The 15,992-nt window shown below is 47.9% G+C and overlaps 3 protein-coding genes across 3 annotated transcripts; all 3 read right to left on the minus strand.

Moving 5' to 3' along the window:
- Positions 1-3: 3 nt before the first annotated feature.
- J7337_010957 (uncharacterized protein) lies at positions 4-1,679 on the minus strand (the record flags this gene model as incomplete). Its single annotated transcript, XM_044828514.1, has 2 exons — positions 4-467; positions 518-1,679. The coding sequence occupies 2 exons, from the start codon at positions 1,677-1,679 to the stop codon at positions 4-6; spliced, it is 1,626 nt and encodes a 541-aa protein (XP_044677068.1).
- Positions 1,680-4,811: 3,132 nt separating this feature from the next.
- Positions 4,812-6,787, minus strand: J7337_010958 (uncharacterized protein; the record flags this gene model as incomplete). The annotated part of the gene is made up of 11 exons (XM_044828515.1): positions 4,812-4,937; positions 4,992-5,538; positions 5,590-5,782; positions 5,829-6,090; positions 6,143-6,239; positions 6,286-6,359; positions 6,411-6,436; positions 6,490-6,526; positions 6,579-6,592; positions 6,642-6,701; positions 6,751-6,787. 11 exons carry the CDS (start codon positions 6,785-6,787, stop codon positions 4,812-4,814), a joined length of 1,473 nt encoding a protein of 490 aa, XP_044677069.1.
- An 866-nt stretch (positions 6,788-7,653) lies between these two features.
- Positions 7,654-10,937, minus strand: J7337_010959 (uncharacterized protein; the record flags this gene model as incomplete). Its single annotated transcript, XM_044828516.1, has 3 exons — positions 7,654-8,522; positions 8,570-9,815; positions 10,374-10,937. 3 exons carry the CDS (start codon positions 10,935-10,937, stop codon positions 7,654-7,656), a joined length of 2,679 nt encoding a protein of 892 aa, XP_044677070.1.
- Between the last annotated feature and the right edge of the window lie 5,055 nt (positions 10,938-15,992).

Below are 15,992 nucleotides of genomic sequence, written 5' to 3' on the forward strand. Positions count from 1 at the left end.
CTGCTACATAGATATCGTATTTTCCGTGTCTTCCCAAACCATCTTTCCCTCAAACCACGTCTTCAGAACTTTCGCTCCATCAAAGTCACCACGACTCAAATCTCGATCAACAGCAATAAAATTCGCCTTCTTTCCTATCTCGATACTTCCCATCTCTGAACCCTTTCCTACAGCCTCAGCACCTGCTTGCGTTATGATACGGCATATCTTTGCACCTCCAACCTCTTTCGCAGTCTTGCCCTCTTCTGTACCAAAGCGCTCCACGACAGCCGCTAAGGCCGGGAATAGGTCTGGCGTGTCGGTCAAGAACCAGTCGGAACCTACAGTGACATGGACACCAGTATCCTGGAGCTCCTTGAACGGCCATTTGAAGATATGAGGATAGTTAGATGTGAGATTTGTGTCGTGAAATATCGCGGGCGACATCTCGGCCGTGATTCGCAATTCCGTCATTCGCTTTATGTCATCTTGAGAGGCAGTTCAGTATACACTCGGGATCATTGCAATGGGGCCTCACCTTGATGGATCGCATTACAGTGTGCCAGTTCATGCATTGGGCCTGAAGGGTTCGACTGCCGAACTCGCTCGAGAACATCGAGTGCTCGCCTTGCAGAGCCATCACCGGCACAGTGGATCTTGCACGTCAAACCCTTCGCATCATGCTTAGTCAAAGCTTCCAATAACTCTTCGAACGTAAGCAGTAGCCTCTCCTCATCGGGACGCCCATCTGGCCCGATATCGCATTGCGTGAAGTGAGGCGGTATGGGCGCCCCGTCCATCCAAAACTTCACAAATCGTGTATCAACGTGCTGGCTACAAAAGCTTCCAGCAGTATCGATGAGATGATGGAGACTTTCGGCTTTCTCTTGAGCAAAACTCTCGGGCGCATGGACAATATGAGGCGAGATTTGCATGTCCAGTCGTCCTTCGCTATCTAGCTCTCGAAGGGCGTGAAGATAGAGGGTGTTAGCGGACGCCTCTTGTAGCGAGGTGATGCCGAACTTGTGAGACATCTTGATCCCATAGATAAGAGCGTCTTTGACAACGGACACGGGTGGCTGAGGTAAGCTGGCCAAGACCCCAGTTGATGCCGCTTCCACCAGCTCCCCAGTTAACTGACCATCTGCCCTTCGCATGTACTGTCCCCCAGGAGGGTCTTGAACATCATCCCCATATCCGACGCGCCTGAGGGCTGCGGTGTTGAGAGCGACATTGTGACAAGAGACATCTCGAACAAGCACCGGCTGCTCAGGAAAGGTATCGTCTAGATACTTCCGATCCATCTTTTCATCCGGAAAGTTCTGGCCTGCGTAGAAGTTTGCAATAAGCCAGTCACCTCTGAAATGAGCTTCGGTACAGGCGCAGCTCGCCTGTCCTTTCTTGATGTTCTCGGCAATAGTTGCAGCGGTGCTATCAGATCCGATGCTGATCTCGCTCATTTTCTGCAGTGAGGCTACTAGCAGATGGGTATGTGCGTCATGGATCCCAGGCATGACAAAAGTGTTGTCAAGATCGTGGGTGGGTAGACCATGTTCCTCAGCCAAGGCTTGGATCTCTTTGTTGGTTCCAACAGCCTCAAAACGGCCGGATGGGGAAACGATGAAGGCTTCGGCCCATGGTTGTCTGTCATTTACAGTATACACACGGCCGTGTATGAAAGCCACACCAGACTTTTCCATTGTGATATGTGAATCTGTTAGTTGATACAGGTATAACAGCTACAATATGGCAATGGATCGAGTTCATAATGTGCGTCCAAAGGTCTCTGTTATATAATGTCCGACATCCGGAACCCGGAACTTCGGAATCAGCAACAGACATGTTAAAACAAAGCGCAGTAACGGTAGAAGTCCCGAGAGCCAATGGATCATATTGTCAGATAGATGAAGATGGCGACCATGGTCGAATCCTAAGTAGGGATCTTGCTACACATCGCACTTTTTGTTCAGATTAGGAAAAGTGTTTCCTGATAGATCTGCTGGGTTACCCCATGTTCTGTACTGACAGCTATAGCGGTATCTCTGCTTTACTCTAGACTGGTACGGTTGATTTCCGGGGCACTGGATCTAATTGGATGCTAACGCATCGTGTGTAAAAATGTGTTGATACCACCAAGCTTTCTCGTCACCTGTTATTTCAGCAGTTGGCTCACTACTTGGCTTCCCGCCGCAACAACAGTGTTTTAGGAGCTGATCATCAACTGCGGCCTTTCCTCCGATGCAGCGTAACACAGCCAGGCATTGTCCTTCTGTCATGATTATCAGGTTCACTGATTCAGTCCCGTAGCTACTGTTTTTATCCTCACTAGGTGAGATCTGCGCAGCTGGGAGAAGTAGAAAGATGCCACGATGAAGAACCGACCGCGCTGCAAAAATTGAGTAGAGAGCTTTTAGTCAATTAAATCGTCATTCGATCGATATCACTCAAAAATGCCAAAAGAAAAAACATACAACAGCGGGGATTCGCTGGTCGTCACCGACCCAACTACTGATCCGCCCCTTACAGGCTTGACTATGGGAGAGCGGACGGGATCCCGTATTTTCCTGCAGGTATGGTCGTATGTGCTTGTTTTGCCGCCACTCGGGCCTATATTGAGCAAACGAGCTACTAAAACACCAACGTGAATAGGCCAGTACCCATTGTCGGTCGGCTTCGGGTTAAGTTAACGCTTTTCTCACAAGGATTCGAGCAGCCTGATGTCTTCGTCTAATTATAAATATGACAATACTTTCTGTAATGTTTGGCACTCTTGACCCAAGTCATACTACACCAACCGGTCAGACAGAAATGACCAGCCTACTTATTGCGTTGTTGATCAATCATCTCCCCGTTTTTGCTCGCACTCCGATACACAAAACTCACGCCAGACCACCGTGCATGTATGGCGTAACCCGTAATGACAATCAATTGGCTTTTCATGCCATCTCCAGTTTCTGGTGCGTCATATGCACCAACTGCCACGTAGACCTTTGTGATCGAGCTGTATCGGTTGGCGTAGGGGTTGAAACGAGGCTCTTTCGTCTATGCCCAATCTGCCATTAGGCAAACAACGATCAAGGTGGATGGCTTTCTACGCACTCTTCTCAGTACCAAAGAATGCCTTTATGGACATAGACCTGGGATTTTATACAGTTGAAGTAGCGGAAGTGGACGCAATATCACACTGCTAGATCTGACGCCTGGTCACCTTCCCGACCAATCCTTCTTCCCAAATTCATACCTTGCGTCTAGACCACCTTGCATAATAGCCAGCAAGAAGTCGATAACATGGTAGAACAGCTGGCTGTACCGAACCAACCTAGCCACAGTCTTCAACAGGTCGTTCAAGGTCTAGACGACACCCAACTCGCCACCAGCTTAAGAGCAATCGATACCGATCAAGTTCACCGTATCATTCAATGTTTGCGTCGAAATCGACGCCATAATCAGAACGGTATGGCTATCCTTTTCTTTCAACATCCAAATGTGGTCGTTAATAATATCCACTGACACTATTGCCATTTATAGAAGTTCAATTGTGGCCTCGAGACCCGCAGTCAACTGTAGAAGTTCAACCTTGGCCACGCGACCCTACAGAAATGAACGAGTACTACTATCAAGTCCCATATCAGAACCAATATCAGAGCTATCCAGGGGCAGGGTACTACACATACGACTGGAACTGGTATTACTATGATAGCTCAACCAACAATGTTCCATACTGTGGGGATTATTACCTTAGTTTTGAGTATTGGTGGGCACCTGTTGTATGGTATCCTTCGTGGTATTATGTGCCGCTCACTCAGTACAGAGTCCCCAACAGGTCACGCTACAGAAGACTTACATGATTTGGACCTTGTTCGCGGAAAGTTAGCAATCAGCAGTTTTGATGACGAAATTGGGGTCAAAAATGGTTGTCAAATTATGTGAGCCTTACTGAGAGAAACCTGGATACGTCGCTCTTATATGTACGAATATGTTGGGTGATGACATCAACAACAAGACCAGAGTTATAAATCCAAGACAATTGGTCCAAAATTCTGAATTGAGCCCTGTATGCAGTATTATGAGGAATTGCCACGAGTAATCATTACTAATATAGGCTGAAATGTGAAGGATTGTGATTTCTTATATTGCCACCATCCTTTCCCATCAGGCTCTGAGCTACACCACCCTCAACATCTGCGGCTGAGCGATATGCCGAATCAAGACAGCACCCTCACCGCACTTGTTCTTATCGAAACGTCATTGGAAGCATACTATTCGCTGACTGCCTTTTTGATTTCGGAATTGCGGCCTGATACTTCCATCTTCACAGTACATTGCATGGTGAGACTGTCGCAACGCTTGGCAAAAGTGTTAAAATGCGGCTCTGAAATTCTGATCTGACGTAGGGTGATACAATTGAGGCTGAACATGGATGGGTTGGGAGACAATTGCTGGCGGGAGGCAGCATGTAAATAATGCCGTCGAAGCCCAATCACCAGTTATAAAGGCTACGCCGACTATCAGTTCGTTCTTCTCCTGCTCAGAAACTCAATACTCATAACCGACTCATTGAATAACTATATGAGAGCAAAGATAACATGAGTGAGCACCTTTCCGTCGACGAAATTGACGAAATTGAACTTCCGGGTGCCCTGTTGAGACTCGATGATCTGGATTCATCTGGATTCATCTGGATTTATCTAGGCTATACGACAACTCTGAATGTCCATGCTCTGTCTACAGGCAACGGACTAACTCGCATCCAGCATAAGCCATGATCACAAGTTATACTACACCCTCCATGTGCTATGATTTACTCTCATGTCTCTTGGACAACAGTGACTTCATGAAGTTAAGTTCTTTTCTGACACCTTGGTAGCATTGCCCTTCTCAGACTCGCTCACTTCGACGGGCCCCTCGAGATCCTCTACGGTTCGGTCACCATACTTCTTCATGGTGAGTTTGTCAAGCTAGAAATGTTTCGTTAGCGGTCATGAGACGGCAGTCAGATATATAGCACTTACATATTGGACCAGCCAGATGTAACAGAACATGACACCACAGCAAGCAAGAAGAGAGATAGCGCCCTTCTTCCAATAAGGCGCGTCAGCAGCACTGTAGAAAATGATTCCCCAGAATGTCCAAAGGACCATGGAGCCGATATTCATGGAGTACAGTGTCACACTGCGCACGGCATCATCACCTGTTCGCTGTAGAATGATGTTCGCCCAGCCGAAGATGAGGGGGTTGACCATGTACGCTGATCCAGCGAGGTAAAAGGCAAACATGACCCCAGCGTCAGACAGATTCCTCACGAGAAGCATGGCTCCTACAACAACTTGAAGAAGGACGGCGAGGACGGCCATTGGAACGCGCTGGCCGGTTGCGTCCATGTGCCATGCTGCAAGCATATTCGCAGCGATACCAACGGCTTGCACACCGAGAGGGTAAGTGTTGATCTGGGTTTGTGAGAACTTGTCTTTGTAATACTTGAGCCAGAGGAGGAAAGTATTTTGAAAGGGGAACCCCTCGACGCTGGCGCAGACAGGTGACCAAAAGAAGAGGATCCAGCTGGTGGGGTGGTTAGAAGCAAATCTTCAAAGGCACTACGGAGGAACATACAACATAGGAGTAAGGAAGACTCGCTTGATCAGAGACATGGGCATAATGTTGTGGCCATCGGTCTTGATAGGGGGGAGTCGGGAAACTGCCAGCTTTCTCTCATCTTGGGATAGGTACTTCGCCTTGGTGATTTCGGGAATATCAGGGAAGTAAAGGAAGCCGAACAGGGCAATGGGAAGGGTGATGATACCATCTACAAATGTTAGCTCCAGCTCATCATTGTGGGTGATTCGGCTTACCGATCAAGAACACCCACTGCCATCCCTGGAGGCCGGACATGCCTCTCATGCCCTTGTGAATGGCTGTCATCATAACACCAGCAAACATGGTACCGACTTGACCCGCGGCAGTGAAGAGGGCAGTTCGCTTAGAGATCTCTTCAGGCTTGTACCATGCGCCAATGATGTAGATGGTTCCGGCATAAGTACTGGCTTCGGCCAAACCGAGGAAGAACCTGATGACACAGAGTTGAGTAACGGTCTTGGCAGCTGCACTAGCCATCTGTGATATGTTAGTTGGCTATTTCAGTAAGGCCGATATGCAATAAGCCTACTGTCAGACCAGCCCAGATTACAACCATGGATGGGAACCAGATTCGAGGTGCGATCTTCTGGATGATGATGCCATGAGGAAGCTGGCCAATAGCCATTCTGGTTACGGTAAGTAGGCGTTTTGGACATGTTCCACAAGACGTACCCTGCGGTGGTGACAGAGAGGACAGTATTGTAATCATGACCAGTCATGCTGAGGGATTCACGAAGACCAGCAACCTAGATTGTTAGTATACCTGCCTGCTATCATATAGGCATTGTTAAGCTCACATAGGCGTTGGCAAATGCCGCACGATCTGAGTGTCGTTGGTCAGTTGGATGATCGATGCATCGTGAAGATCCATCTTACCAAGGAAGTTGAAGAAGTAGCTGAGACAACAATATGTCTGATTCTGTCAGCATCGTCGATGTACCTGGTTGAATGCTCTGGCCGCATACCATGATAAAGAAATCTGCCAAATGTCAGCATGGGTAAATACGAGCGGTTATGAATGAACAAACCTAATTTTCTGACAAGACGTCTCTCCTCCTTCGACTTTGCCGCCGCTCCCAAGAAGAACGCTGGGCACCGTCAGTACATACCCCAACCAAGATTTCAGTAGCTACTCACTGCGGAGGCTTTCGCCAAATCCAACTTTTTCAGCCATTTTTATCAACAACCAAGATTACAACGGCGATGAGATGAGGTGCCAAAGCCAAACCGACAAGAGAGAAATGATCTGACTTATCAATCAGTTACTCCTCCTCACGATCTCTACTCTGATTATCAGATTTATAAGATAAACAAAGCAAAAATTCTCGCTAGCCTGAAAGGGTGACGTCGCCAATAAAGTTTGGTTGAACTGCCGAAGCTAACGTCGTATTTCGGCGGCGTAGGGTCAGGAATGGATTAGTGTGGAGTGGGCCCTGAGCTGATGATGGTAATCTAGACTTGTTTTTGCCAAGAGACGGTAGCATTTTGGCAGATTTGCGTTTGAAGGGAGAGGTAAATGTGAGCATATTATTGAGGTTTGTTTTTATTACTCGTATCGTCCACTGTGAGAGTTCGCTTGCCGAGTTTCGGAGGGCTCTGGGCCTTGAAATGCCATGAGTTTTTTTTGCTATGGTGATATTTATGCTTATTCCCATGTGGGATTATCTTCATGCGGGCCGGTAATTTTACATGACTTGGTGGGACTGACTTCAAGGGTCGGCCGCTGACTTAGTCTACCCTGCTGAACGAGACCAAACGAGGTATATTTTTCGGGGAGCAAGGCTTGGCATATCCAGTCTCTCGGTTCGACACTAAACATAGCCGGAAAGGTGTGAGCGATTAAAAGTAAGCATCGGCCCTCATGTCCACAATGGCTCTTACTTAAGGTGAAACTATCGATCTTGGCGAGCTCGAACTAGAAAAAGCCGGATTCTCTTTTGAACTCGGTAAGCCAATCTAGATTATCGGCTGGAGTCTGATTCCATACATCGAGGCTGGAAACAAAATCAGTGGAGGTTTGGCGCGAGAAGATCGTGGTTCTTACCTGTCGTACATGATCCATCGTGCTTGATATTGGAGCTCTTCGTCAGTTGGGATGTGGCTTGTTGGATTCAGAGGCGAAATGGTTCTCGCGACGTAGCGGGTCAAGTCTCTGGTCAGACCTCTGTACATGTTGCCGTCGTTCAACGATACGATCTTCTGTCCTAGAGATGTTGGTGGAGAGTCGGGACCGCTCGGTGTACTCCACTGCTCCTGATCATTACTGAATATCGCAGGAAGACCGCCGGAACAAAGTAGAGGGACGTGGCCCTCTGGCGTGTTTGACGAAACAACTGCAGACGGCGGTAGTCCTGCCCTTTCTCGAAATTGGGCCAACCAAACTGTTGAACCATACACCAAACCAATCAACAACTGACTAAACATGGGCGAAACATCAGGCATATGGTTGATGATCGAACAAGCCTCTTTTTGCAACTCGACGTCTCCAATCTCCAAGTTTAGCAACTGCAACATGTCGACATACTGCCTTAACGACGCCTCAAGCTTGCAATCCTCAAAGATATCTTTCTTGCTATGGATCTTCAGCTCTGAGAATCGAGACCTAGCTGCACTCTTCATGGGCGTCATTCTTGCTTTGCTGACAATATCCTGGGTGCTCATTATAAGGTCGCGAAGCCAAGATGCTGCTGTTGAGGGGTGTTTGTAGTTCATCTCTGCGCCGAATATAATGCAGCAAGCTTCAAGATGAAGAGCCTCGTCGGAGGGGATGCAGTGATTGATGTCGGTATAGTTAGAGTAGAAGTAGTCGAGTTCCAGCTGTAGTAATTCGAAGGCGCTTGTTGCGCTGTACGGCGCACCTTGTTGCGTAGAGAATGGAAGAGGCGAGTTGCGCTCGTAGTCAATGAGGTCTGCACAATCATGAGTAAAATGCCTGAACTTGAAGTTGTCCACTTACAAGGGGGCATGTGATTCTCCACCATATCGAGCGTTACAGCATCAAATCCCCAGTTCCCTTTCCAATCTGCCATTGTCCTGCCCTCCTTGAAGTGCTCTGCAAGATGGTTCACCCGCTCCGACCATGTTGTCATAGTGATATCACAAAATCCACAGCGTGATGTGACATCCTCATGCTTAGACTTCCATTCCTCCATTGGCCACTTCATAAACTCTGATCCGTGGACGAGACGAAGATGCTGTCGTAGATGATCCTTTCTATAGAACATTCGCTCTCCTCTTTGGCGTTTGTGGCACAGGTCATGATTGTGCCCCTCGAAGTGGAATTCATCTGGGTTCCCAAACCCGCAGTAAACACAGACGGTCTCAGAATTATCCTTGACAGCTGTTGGGCCAAGAGGAGAACACTCCCATTGCTCAAGCGACAGGTGTTGTGTCTTCTCATGTCTTGACCAGGTATGCTTAAGCTTGAACGTCTCAGTGCAAAACGTACACTGAAAGCGATGGCAAGTAACAGAGAGACCTCTATTTTCATTGTTTCTGGCTCGCAGACCTCCTCGCCGACGCTTCTTGATAACTCTACTGAGTGACCGGTTGGATGCATGTGAGTATCCCGAGGCTTTCGAGCTTCGACTCGAATCAGAAGTGTCGGTTGTTGCCCAGGTACCGGTCGACGATGGTGCTCTGCCGTGTCTCGTTCGCGTACCGTGGGATTGGTCGATGGAACCACTCGCGCCAGATACTGCCCGTGCGATAGCAGCCATGGTGGATGGCTCGTCTTCGGGCGGTGAGTTCTCCCATCGCTCGAATGGACTTTGTTGGACTATCGGCGTAGGCGGTCGACGTAGAGGTATGTCCCGGGAGCTTGCCTCTGCCGAACTTGTGTCCGTTGTTTCTGGTGGGTTGAACTTCTTTCTCCGACGAGCGTTGGCGAACCAGTTCAGGATCTGTTGTCGAGTCAAGCCGGTCTGTCTCTCAATAGATTCAACATCTCGGACGCTGGGGTATGGGTGGTGTGTATGATTTGAGAGCCATTTGTTGAGAATGCGTACTGAGTTGAGAGAGAGTCGCTTCCCAGGCTTGGGAGGTGGGCTTGAGATAGTACTTGCTTCAGCTTGCACGTTTGGAGTAGCAACAGCTAGGGATTCGGTGGGCCCGAGCGGGGAAATCGAGTTGACTACTGGACTGTCTTCAAAGCCCGAGACTGGGTGTAACAATTGAGGATCGACTCCATTACCAAACGGGGCCTGAAAAGAGGCGAAGCCAAAGTCAGAAAAACCGGGTTCGTCTAGCAGGTTGCTAAGGTCTGGGATTCCGCTCGGGAATATAGCAGTCCCATTGTTGATGCCGGTCTCTCTGTCGGTGTGTTCCATGTTGAAAAGCCATTCACTAGCAGAGATGCTATGTCAACGTTGGGGAGGATGAGTTTGAGGCGTCATGCAAGGTCGACTTGACCCACTATTTTCTTGTCATCTTCAGCCCTTTCAGGATGCTTTCAACCAATAGCGCACAAGATGACAGAGTAAGCTTCACTACGTCAAGGTCAAACCTACCCAAGGTGATATTTCTTTAGAATCAACAACAATGATAAATATGGATACCACCACACGATATGCCACAGACTACCGCCCAGACATATATGCTCGAAACTGTCCTGACCGATACCAAGTGAAGAGGGTGCAGAATGTCGTGACCAAGATGGAGGTAAAGACTTCCAATACAGCAAGCTTAACAGCCGCAAGATCAGATTTTAGGAGATTTTCGGTTCCGCGTCAATGGCAAATAGGACAATCTTGTACAATCACCTCAGCTCCCACCGACTCCCGTATCCGATTGATAGCCCAGCAACCGGTACACTCCTGAACCTCAACCTCAACATCCGTAATGCCATAACCCCTCAAGATGTCCCTACACAATCGTGCGATACCCCAAGCATGCGAATAAGTCGTAGAGTCGGTCTCGACAATGATCAGGAGTTTCACCTGACTTTCTTGCAGTGCACTCCCGATGCGATAGGCCTGGAAGCATTTCCACTTCGTATACTTCAGCGCACCCACCAGTTCCTTCTGCATAATTCTCTCAGGATCGGACCAGAGAAGTTTGAATGGATGGGAATCCTCGACCTGCGACCAGCCGTTGCACAAGCCCGACCATTGGTCATCGGGGTAGTTTGATCGCGCGAGTAGTCGGGGTTTGTTGCGCCAGAGACCGTAGTAGTCTTCTGTCTCGAGTGCTGCCGGGGGAGGGGGTACGCCCTCTGGCAAGGCCTGAATTCGAGGCACCCGAACGGTTCGTATCGACGTTTCGGGTGTTATTTCGGGTGGAGGGGTGCTAGATCCCTCTGAGGTGTTGGGAGGTGAGTCTTCCATCTTTACTTCTTTGGTGGGATCTGTCGGGTGGGATGGAATTTCTTGGACTTTTGTCAACATTTTGATCGATCTTCTTGTTGAAATTTGCAGGTCGAAATAATAGTGTCAGTGAAGAAAAAGAATGAGCAATGGGTTAGGACTTGATCAGAATAAATATAGAGTGAAAATTTTAAACTGGCTTTATTGTACTTTCTGCGTTAATTTCCCTACTATGAATTGATAGAAAGCTTTCTTATCTTAAAGTTCTGTTACCTTTATATGCGCGGCTATACTTTCCAGACAAGAGGTTGTTGATTGAACGACAGTCTAACAGACTTTTATTTATTCAACTTAACGTGCAATACTAGAACCTTACTGTATTTTAGTTGCCTGTGTACCTTTATCCATTTGATATAGGCTCTAGTTGCTTTGAACCTTTTTCGGACAAACGAATCAGGTAGCTTGGCCACAGATCTTTTGATCTAGATGCGCTTTCAGGACGGCGAAAAGTAGCTTGCCCCCGTATGTCCTATCGTTATACTATTGATTCGGACAGACCACGCCGTATACATGCGAACTGGAACTCATAATTGATCAACATGTGCATTACAATTAGATGACAGACTATTAACTTTTATCTTCGATCTATTCTTCACGCCAACGCGATACCTGAAATATCTCCCAGCTTAGGAAACAGCACTGTCTTTGGCTTCGTCTTTAGGTCGACAGTATATAAACCTCTTGGCAAGTCCGTGACATATACCGTTGCAGTATTAGTGTCCAAAGCAAGACCAATCGCCTCGCGCAGTCATCTGGCTAGAACCTCGCCAGTCGGCGCGGACTTCGCGCCGCGAGACAAAGCCTTCATTGCTGCTCTGCCGGGTCTCCGGGCGCGATCCGGCTTGGTGGGGTTGATGCCAGTGTAGCTCTACTGCGGTGACGTTGGCCTGCTGAAAGTTTGAGACTATCCAGGGTAATTCAAAGTTAGAAACAAATAGTTCCAGAACAATTGGGATAATGCATTGGAAATGAATTTATGGGATCGCTAGTCGTAGAAGTGACTCGATAGTGGCTTATTCAGCATGTATCAGCGACCACCTCAGTAGCAAGTATGATAGATCGCTTCCTTTTCCCTTCGCAAACAAACTTTGACCTTTCTTTACGTTCAAAACTTCCCTGGGCATAGCTGTTTCAGTTCTTCGTAGAGATCACGTTGGATCCCAATTTCTCTGGGAGCTAAGTCTCTCTAAATCATTTTCTTAAGCAAAATACATATATTAAAGCCCTTGTTCCAGACGAGTAATGAGGAGAGCAGTCCACGAAACGCCGATTGTGCCATTTGGCGGAAATAGAGTCATAGCACGAACACCGTGTTACGTGCTCAAGCGGATCAAATAAACGTAAGCAAGTTTTGCGTCAAGACCGACATTCATCTACACAAGTTGCCCAGCACCTCTAGAAGGCCTGTTCGTCAGCTCCTCTGGAATAGATCCCATTTGACTGGCTCTGACTCGACTACGAGTCTCCAGAATCAATCGCCAGGGGTAGACTGGTCGCCCTTGGACGGGAGCTCTGCCCGTAGCGATCATGGCAGGCTCTCCCTGTAATACTCGGATCTTGATCTACCCAATTGATTCATTACGACAGAAAATGAGTGGAGGATCCTGTTCGGTGTATCCCACCCTTAGCACCCTTCGCACATCCCTTATCCATTATCTGGGTCAATGAGCAGAGATCTTCGCTGTACTGTACGGAGTACCCTAGATGCTTAAAGCTTTAATCTTAGTTGCTGTCGTCTCCGGCACTAGTCATGACGCCAGGGTCTTGCGTGGCATCGACCAGCATTGCACGCTTGCAGCATTGACCAAAAACCTTAGGGCTTTTGTCTTGCTATGGCCGGGGTCAATCTCTATTTGATATCTAGCTATACCTATATAGTTGGGATTCATTTGATTGTGCATATGTAGGAGAGTTCTCTCAACAACTGATTCGTTACCAAGCTGAATCTAGCTGACGTGGCCTTTACTGGCTGATTGTTGACGCGTAATTTTGCATCGGGAAGAAGCCCACATCCCTTGATCCCAGCCCACTTTTGATTCAGCTTATGAATGACACGCCGCTAACGGTTTACTTGAGTCATGTGGCGTATGCTTCGAGATAGACTTATAACTTGCTTATCTTTTCTACTTCTTCCACGTACTGTCGTGACATCTGCCAAAGTAGAATGACAGCCAAGACGCAGGCTTCCGAAAGTGCCAAGCCCAAGTACAGACGTGCATCTGCTCGCAAGGTCCGAACAGGTTGCAAAACATGGTTAGTCTCATGATCACCAAAAACGTAGTGCGCCGAGCCCTCTGCTAATAGGACCGTTGTAGCAAGTAGGTCTCGATCTCATCGGCTTCGATTCATTTCGGGTCTATCAGGAAGAGAAAATTGCTGACTAGATAGGATCCGACATATCAAATGCGATGAACGTCGCCCTTGCTGTCGTCGTTGTCTGGTTCATGGAGTGGTCTGCGATGGTTACGCGCCCATCGAGCCCAGAATCCCTGCGAAAAAACGGAACCAAGAGAAGAGTAAAAGTACTATCGAGGTTTTTGAGTTTGATGACACGCCGCCTCCAACTATCTCCTCTACGCCTTTACAACCCTCGGTGCTTTCCCAAAAACAACCTTCAATACCTAGGCGCAACCTAAGTGTCGTCGTTCTAGAAGGGGACCGTGATGCGGCATTTCCGCTATCATGGGACTCTCGCGTCGAGGAGAGCCCCGAATTAGAGTTGGCCCCGATCCAGAAACAGCTACCACTTCGAAACGAGAAAAAGCTTCCTAGGATTGCCGAGCTCGTTCGAGATACCGCGATATCATCTAGACTCAACCACAGGCCTATACCGAGTGTTAACCAGCCCTTTTCACTACCCAAACTTGCCGATTACTTGATAGAAACGGCTGGATCATCGCGTTTAATATCCCTGGATCGATCTTGTTACGGAGCAGGCCACGACAGCAGCGTCCTTCCACGGCTTCGTCAACCCTTTAGCGGTGTGCTCTAGTCAGAGAATGCTATTGCAGACATCAGTATATGGTATCACTGAGACCGGCGAACAAGGTCAGAGAGTCACGTTCGCAGCGCCATGAGGTAGCGGGAGATGCTGCATTATGTGACCAATACCTTCTCTAATTCACGTGCCGCACATTAGAGACATAGTTGGAAAGTTGGCGGAATAATGCCTTGCAGCGTAATGCGAAGGAGAGTTTACTATTGAGGGAAATCGAGGATATGTCAAACCCATTAGAGGTCAACATGGGGTGGAGGCTCTGCGACCCGGAAACGGATAGACTGTTCCCCAAAGACAGAGACAAGGCCAGCTTCTTACGGAATGCTATGCAATCAAGACCCGAGTCTTTTGTATTTTGATGTATCATAGGGATGACTGCTGATCGTAAGGTTAAGCTTTAGGCTGCAAACCCAGGTGATGAATGAGAACACGATAGTATTTTGATGTATGGTGGAGGGTAAAAAGCATTACCGACCCGGAGCATCCTCAGATAACAGCCAGTGCCGAAGGCTTCTAGTATGCATTCAAACACTGAAGGCGTCTGATTTTATGTACATCGATAAAGAAACCAGAAAAGCAAGCCATCCGTGAAAAGGAGCTATTGTCTTGCTTAGTGTGAAAGGACTGTAGACAGGCCTTGAGAATAAATGGTATAGGACGTCAGGAGAAGGCTGTCATTCGTGACAGGAGTAACATAGAATGGATCATGAAGGATGCTGGCTGGCTTGCTTTTCAGAGCTGTGGCTGTTGATTCCGGTGCTGGCGAGGCCATGATATGAACCTTGCAACAGAGATCCAACACGGTCAAGTTTTCATCACTTGTTGCCAGGCTCATCCCCTTCCTAAAAAGGCTTCTCCAAGTCTGATTCATTGCGCCTGCATTGGAAAGTAGAATACTCATTACTATTTCGGTTCATAGATAACTCGGCTGTCTCCGTATTAGTAGACCCTACCAGAGACACTAGCTTTGGTGCTGCCTTTGTGGAGATTGGACTGTGAGGATTACATGGCAGTATAATGGCCTTTAGAAAAGAAGGAGCATAGAATTTGCCTGCCTCAAAGAATGCCTTGCTTGTATAGATGCTTCGAACGGGGTTTGCATGACCCGTCGGAGCCTAGGTTCACGCACTGAGTAGATTGGCAGTGCCGCAGCATCGGATGTATGAGAGAAATGGGTTAGCTTTAGTATTACAAATGTTTCCGGCGCTCCAGTCGATATAAACTGCCCGCCATTGGCGAGCGGATACCAGACCAGCCCGAGAGCCAATTTCCTCTAAAGACAGGTATACTCCAACAACACTTGGTAGTCTCTCAGGCTTATTGAGAATCTTGACTTGTATAGTACGGTACTTGAACTGGAAGACAGGCTATTGAAGGGATGAGTAAAGTTCATGATGAATGTACCAACACGCGGTCGTCTCGACCACTTAATGCCGATCTGGCAAAGTTCCAACCATGGGTTTTGCTACCGCCAATGGCCCTGAAGCGGCCTTGAACGTAGATACCCTATCCTCTCCCAGTACATCAATTCTCAGAGATAGCCTTTGGGCATTATGCAAGTAGTCCAGCGTCTTCCCAGTGGATGGTCGATAAGCCAACCTCATGAGTTATTTCACGACCACAACAGCCACATCAGCTCGAGTTAGAGTCTCCTTTGACTTTCAGTCTATTTCCGCTAATAAAAGATAATTACCAAGACATTTTGGTTCCCCCCCTGGTACACATCATGTCGCAACAGCGAAAAGGTTCGCAAATCACGAGGTGTGACTACTAATCTTGTGGGCTAGAAATGTTATTTGCAGTTGAGATTTGTGGCTGTGAGCTTATTCCAGCAGAGAGAACCTAGAACCTAGTGACTACTAATCCACCCTCAACGCAGAACGAAGAGGAATTCTACTCGGAGCTTGCTCCAAGTGCAAGGGTCCGCACCTGCATTGTCCCCTTCACCCAGGTTGGACTGGATTCGAACCAGCAATCTTTGAGTGTGTATCTACTGGATGCAGATAGTAATTCTCTAG

Source organism: Fusarium musae, chromosome 8 (assembly GCF_019915245.1).
Source record: "Fusarium musae strain F31 chromosome 8, whole genome shotgun sequence".
Classification (NCBI taxonomy): domain Eukaryota; kingdom Fungi; phylum Ascomycota; class Sordariomycetes; order Hypocreales; family Nectriaceae; genus Fusarium; species Fusarium musae.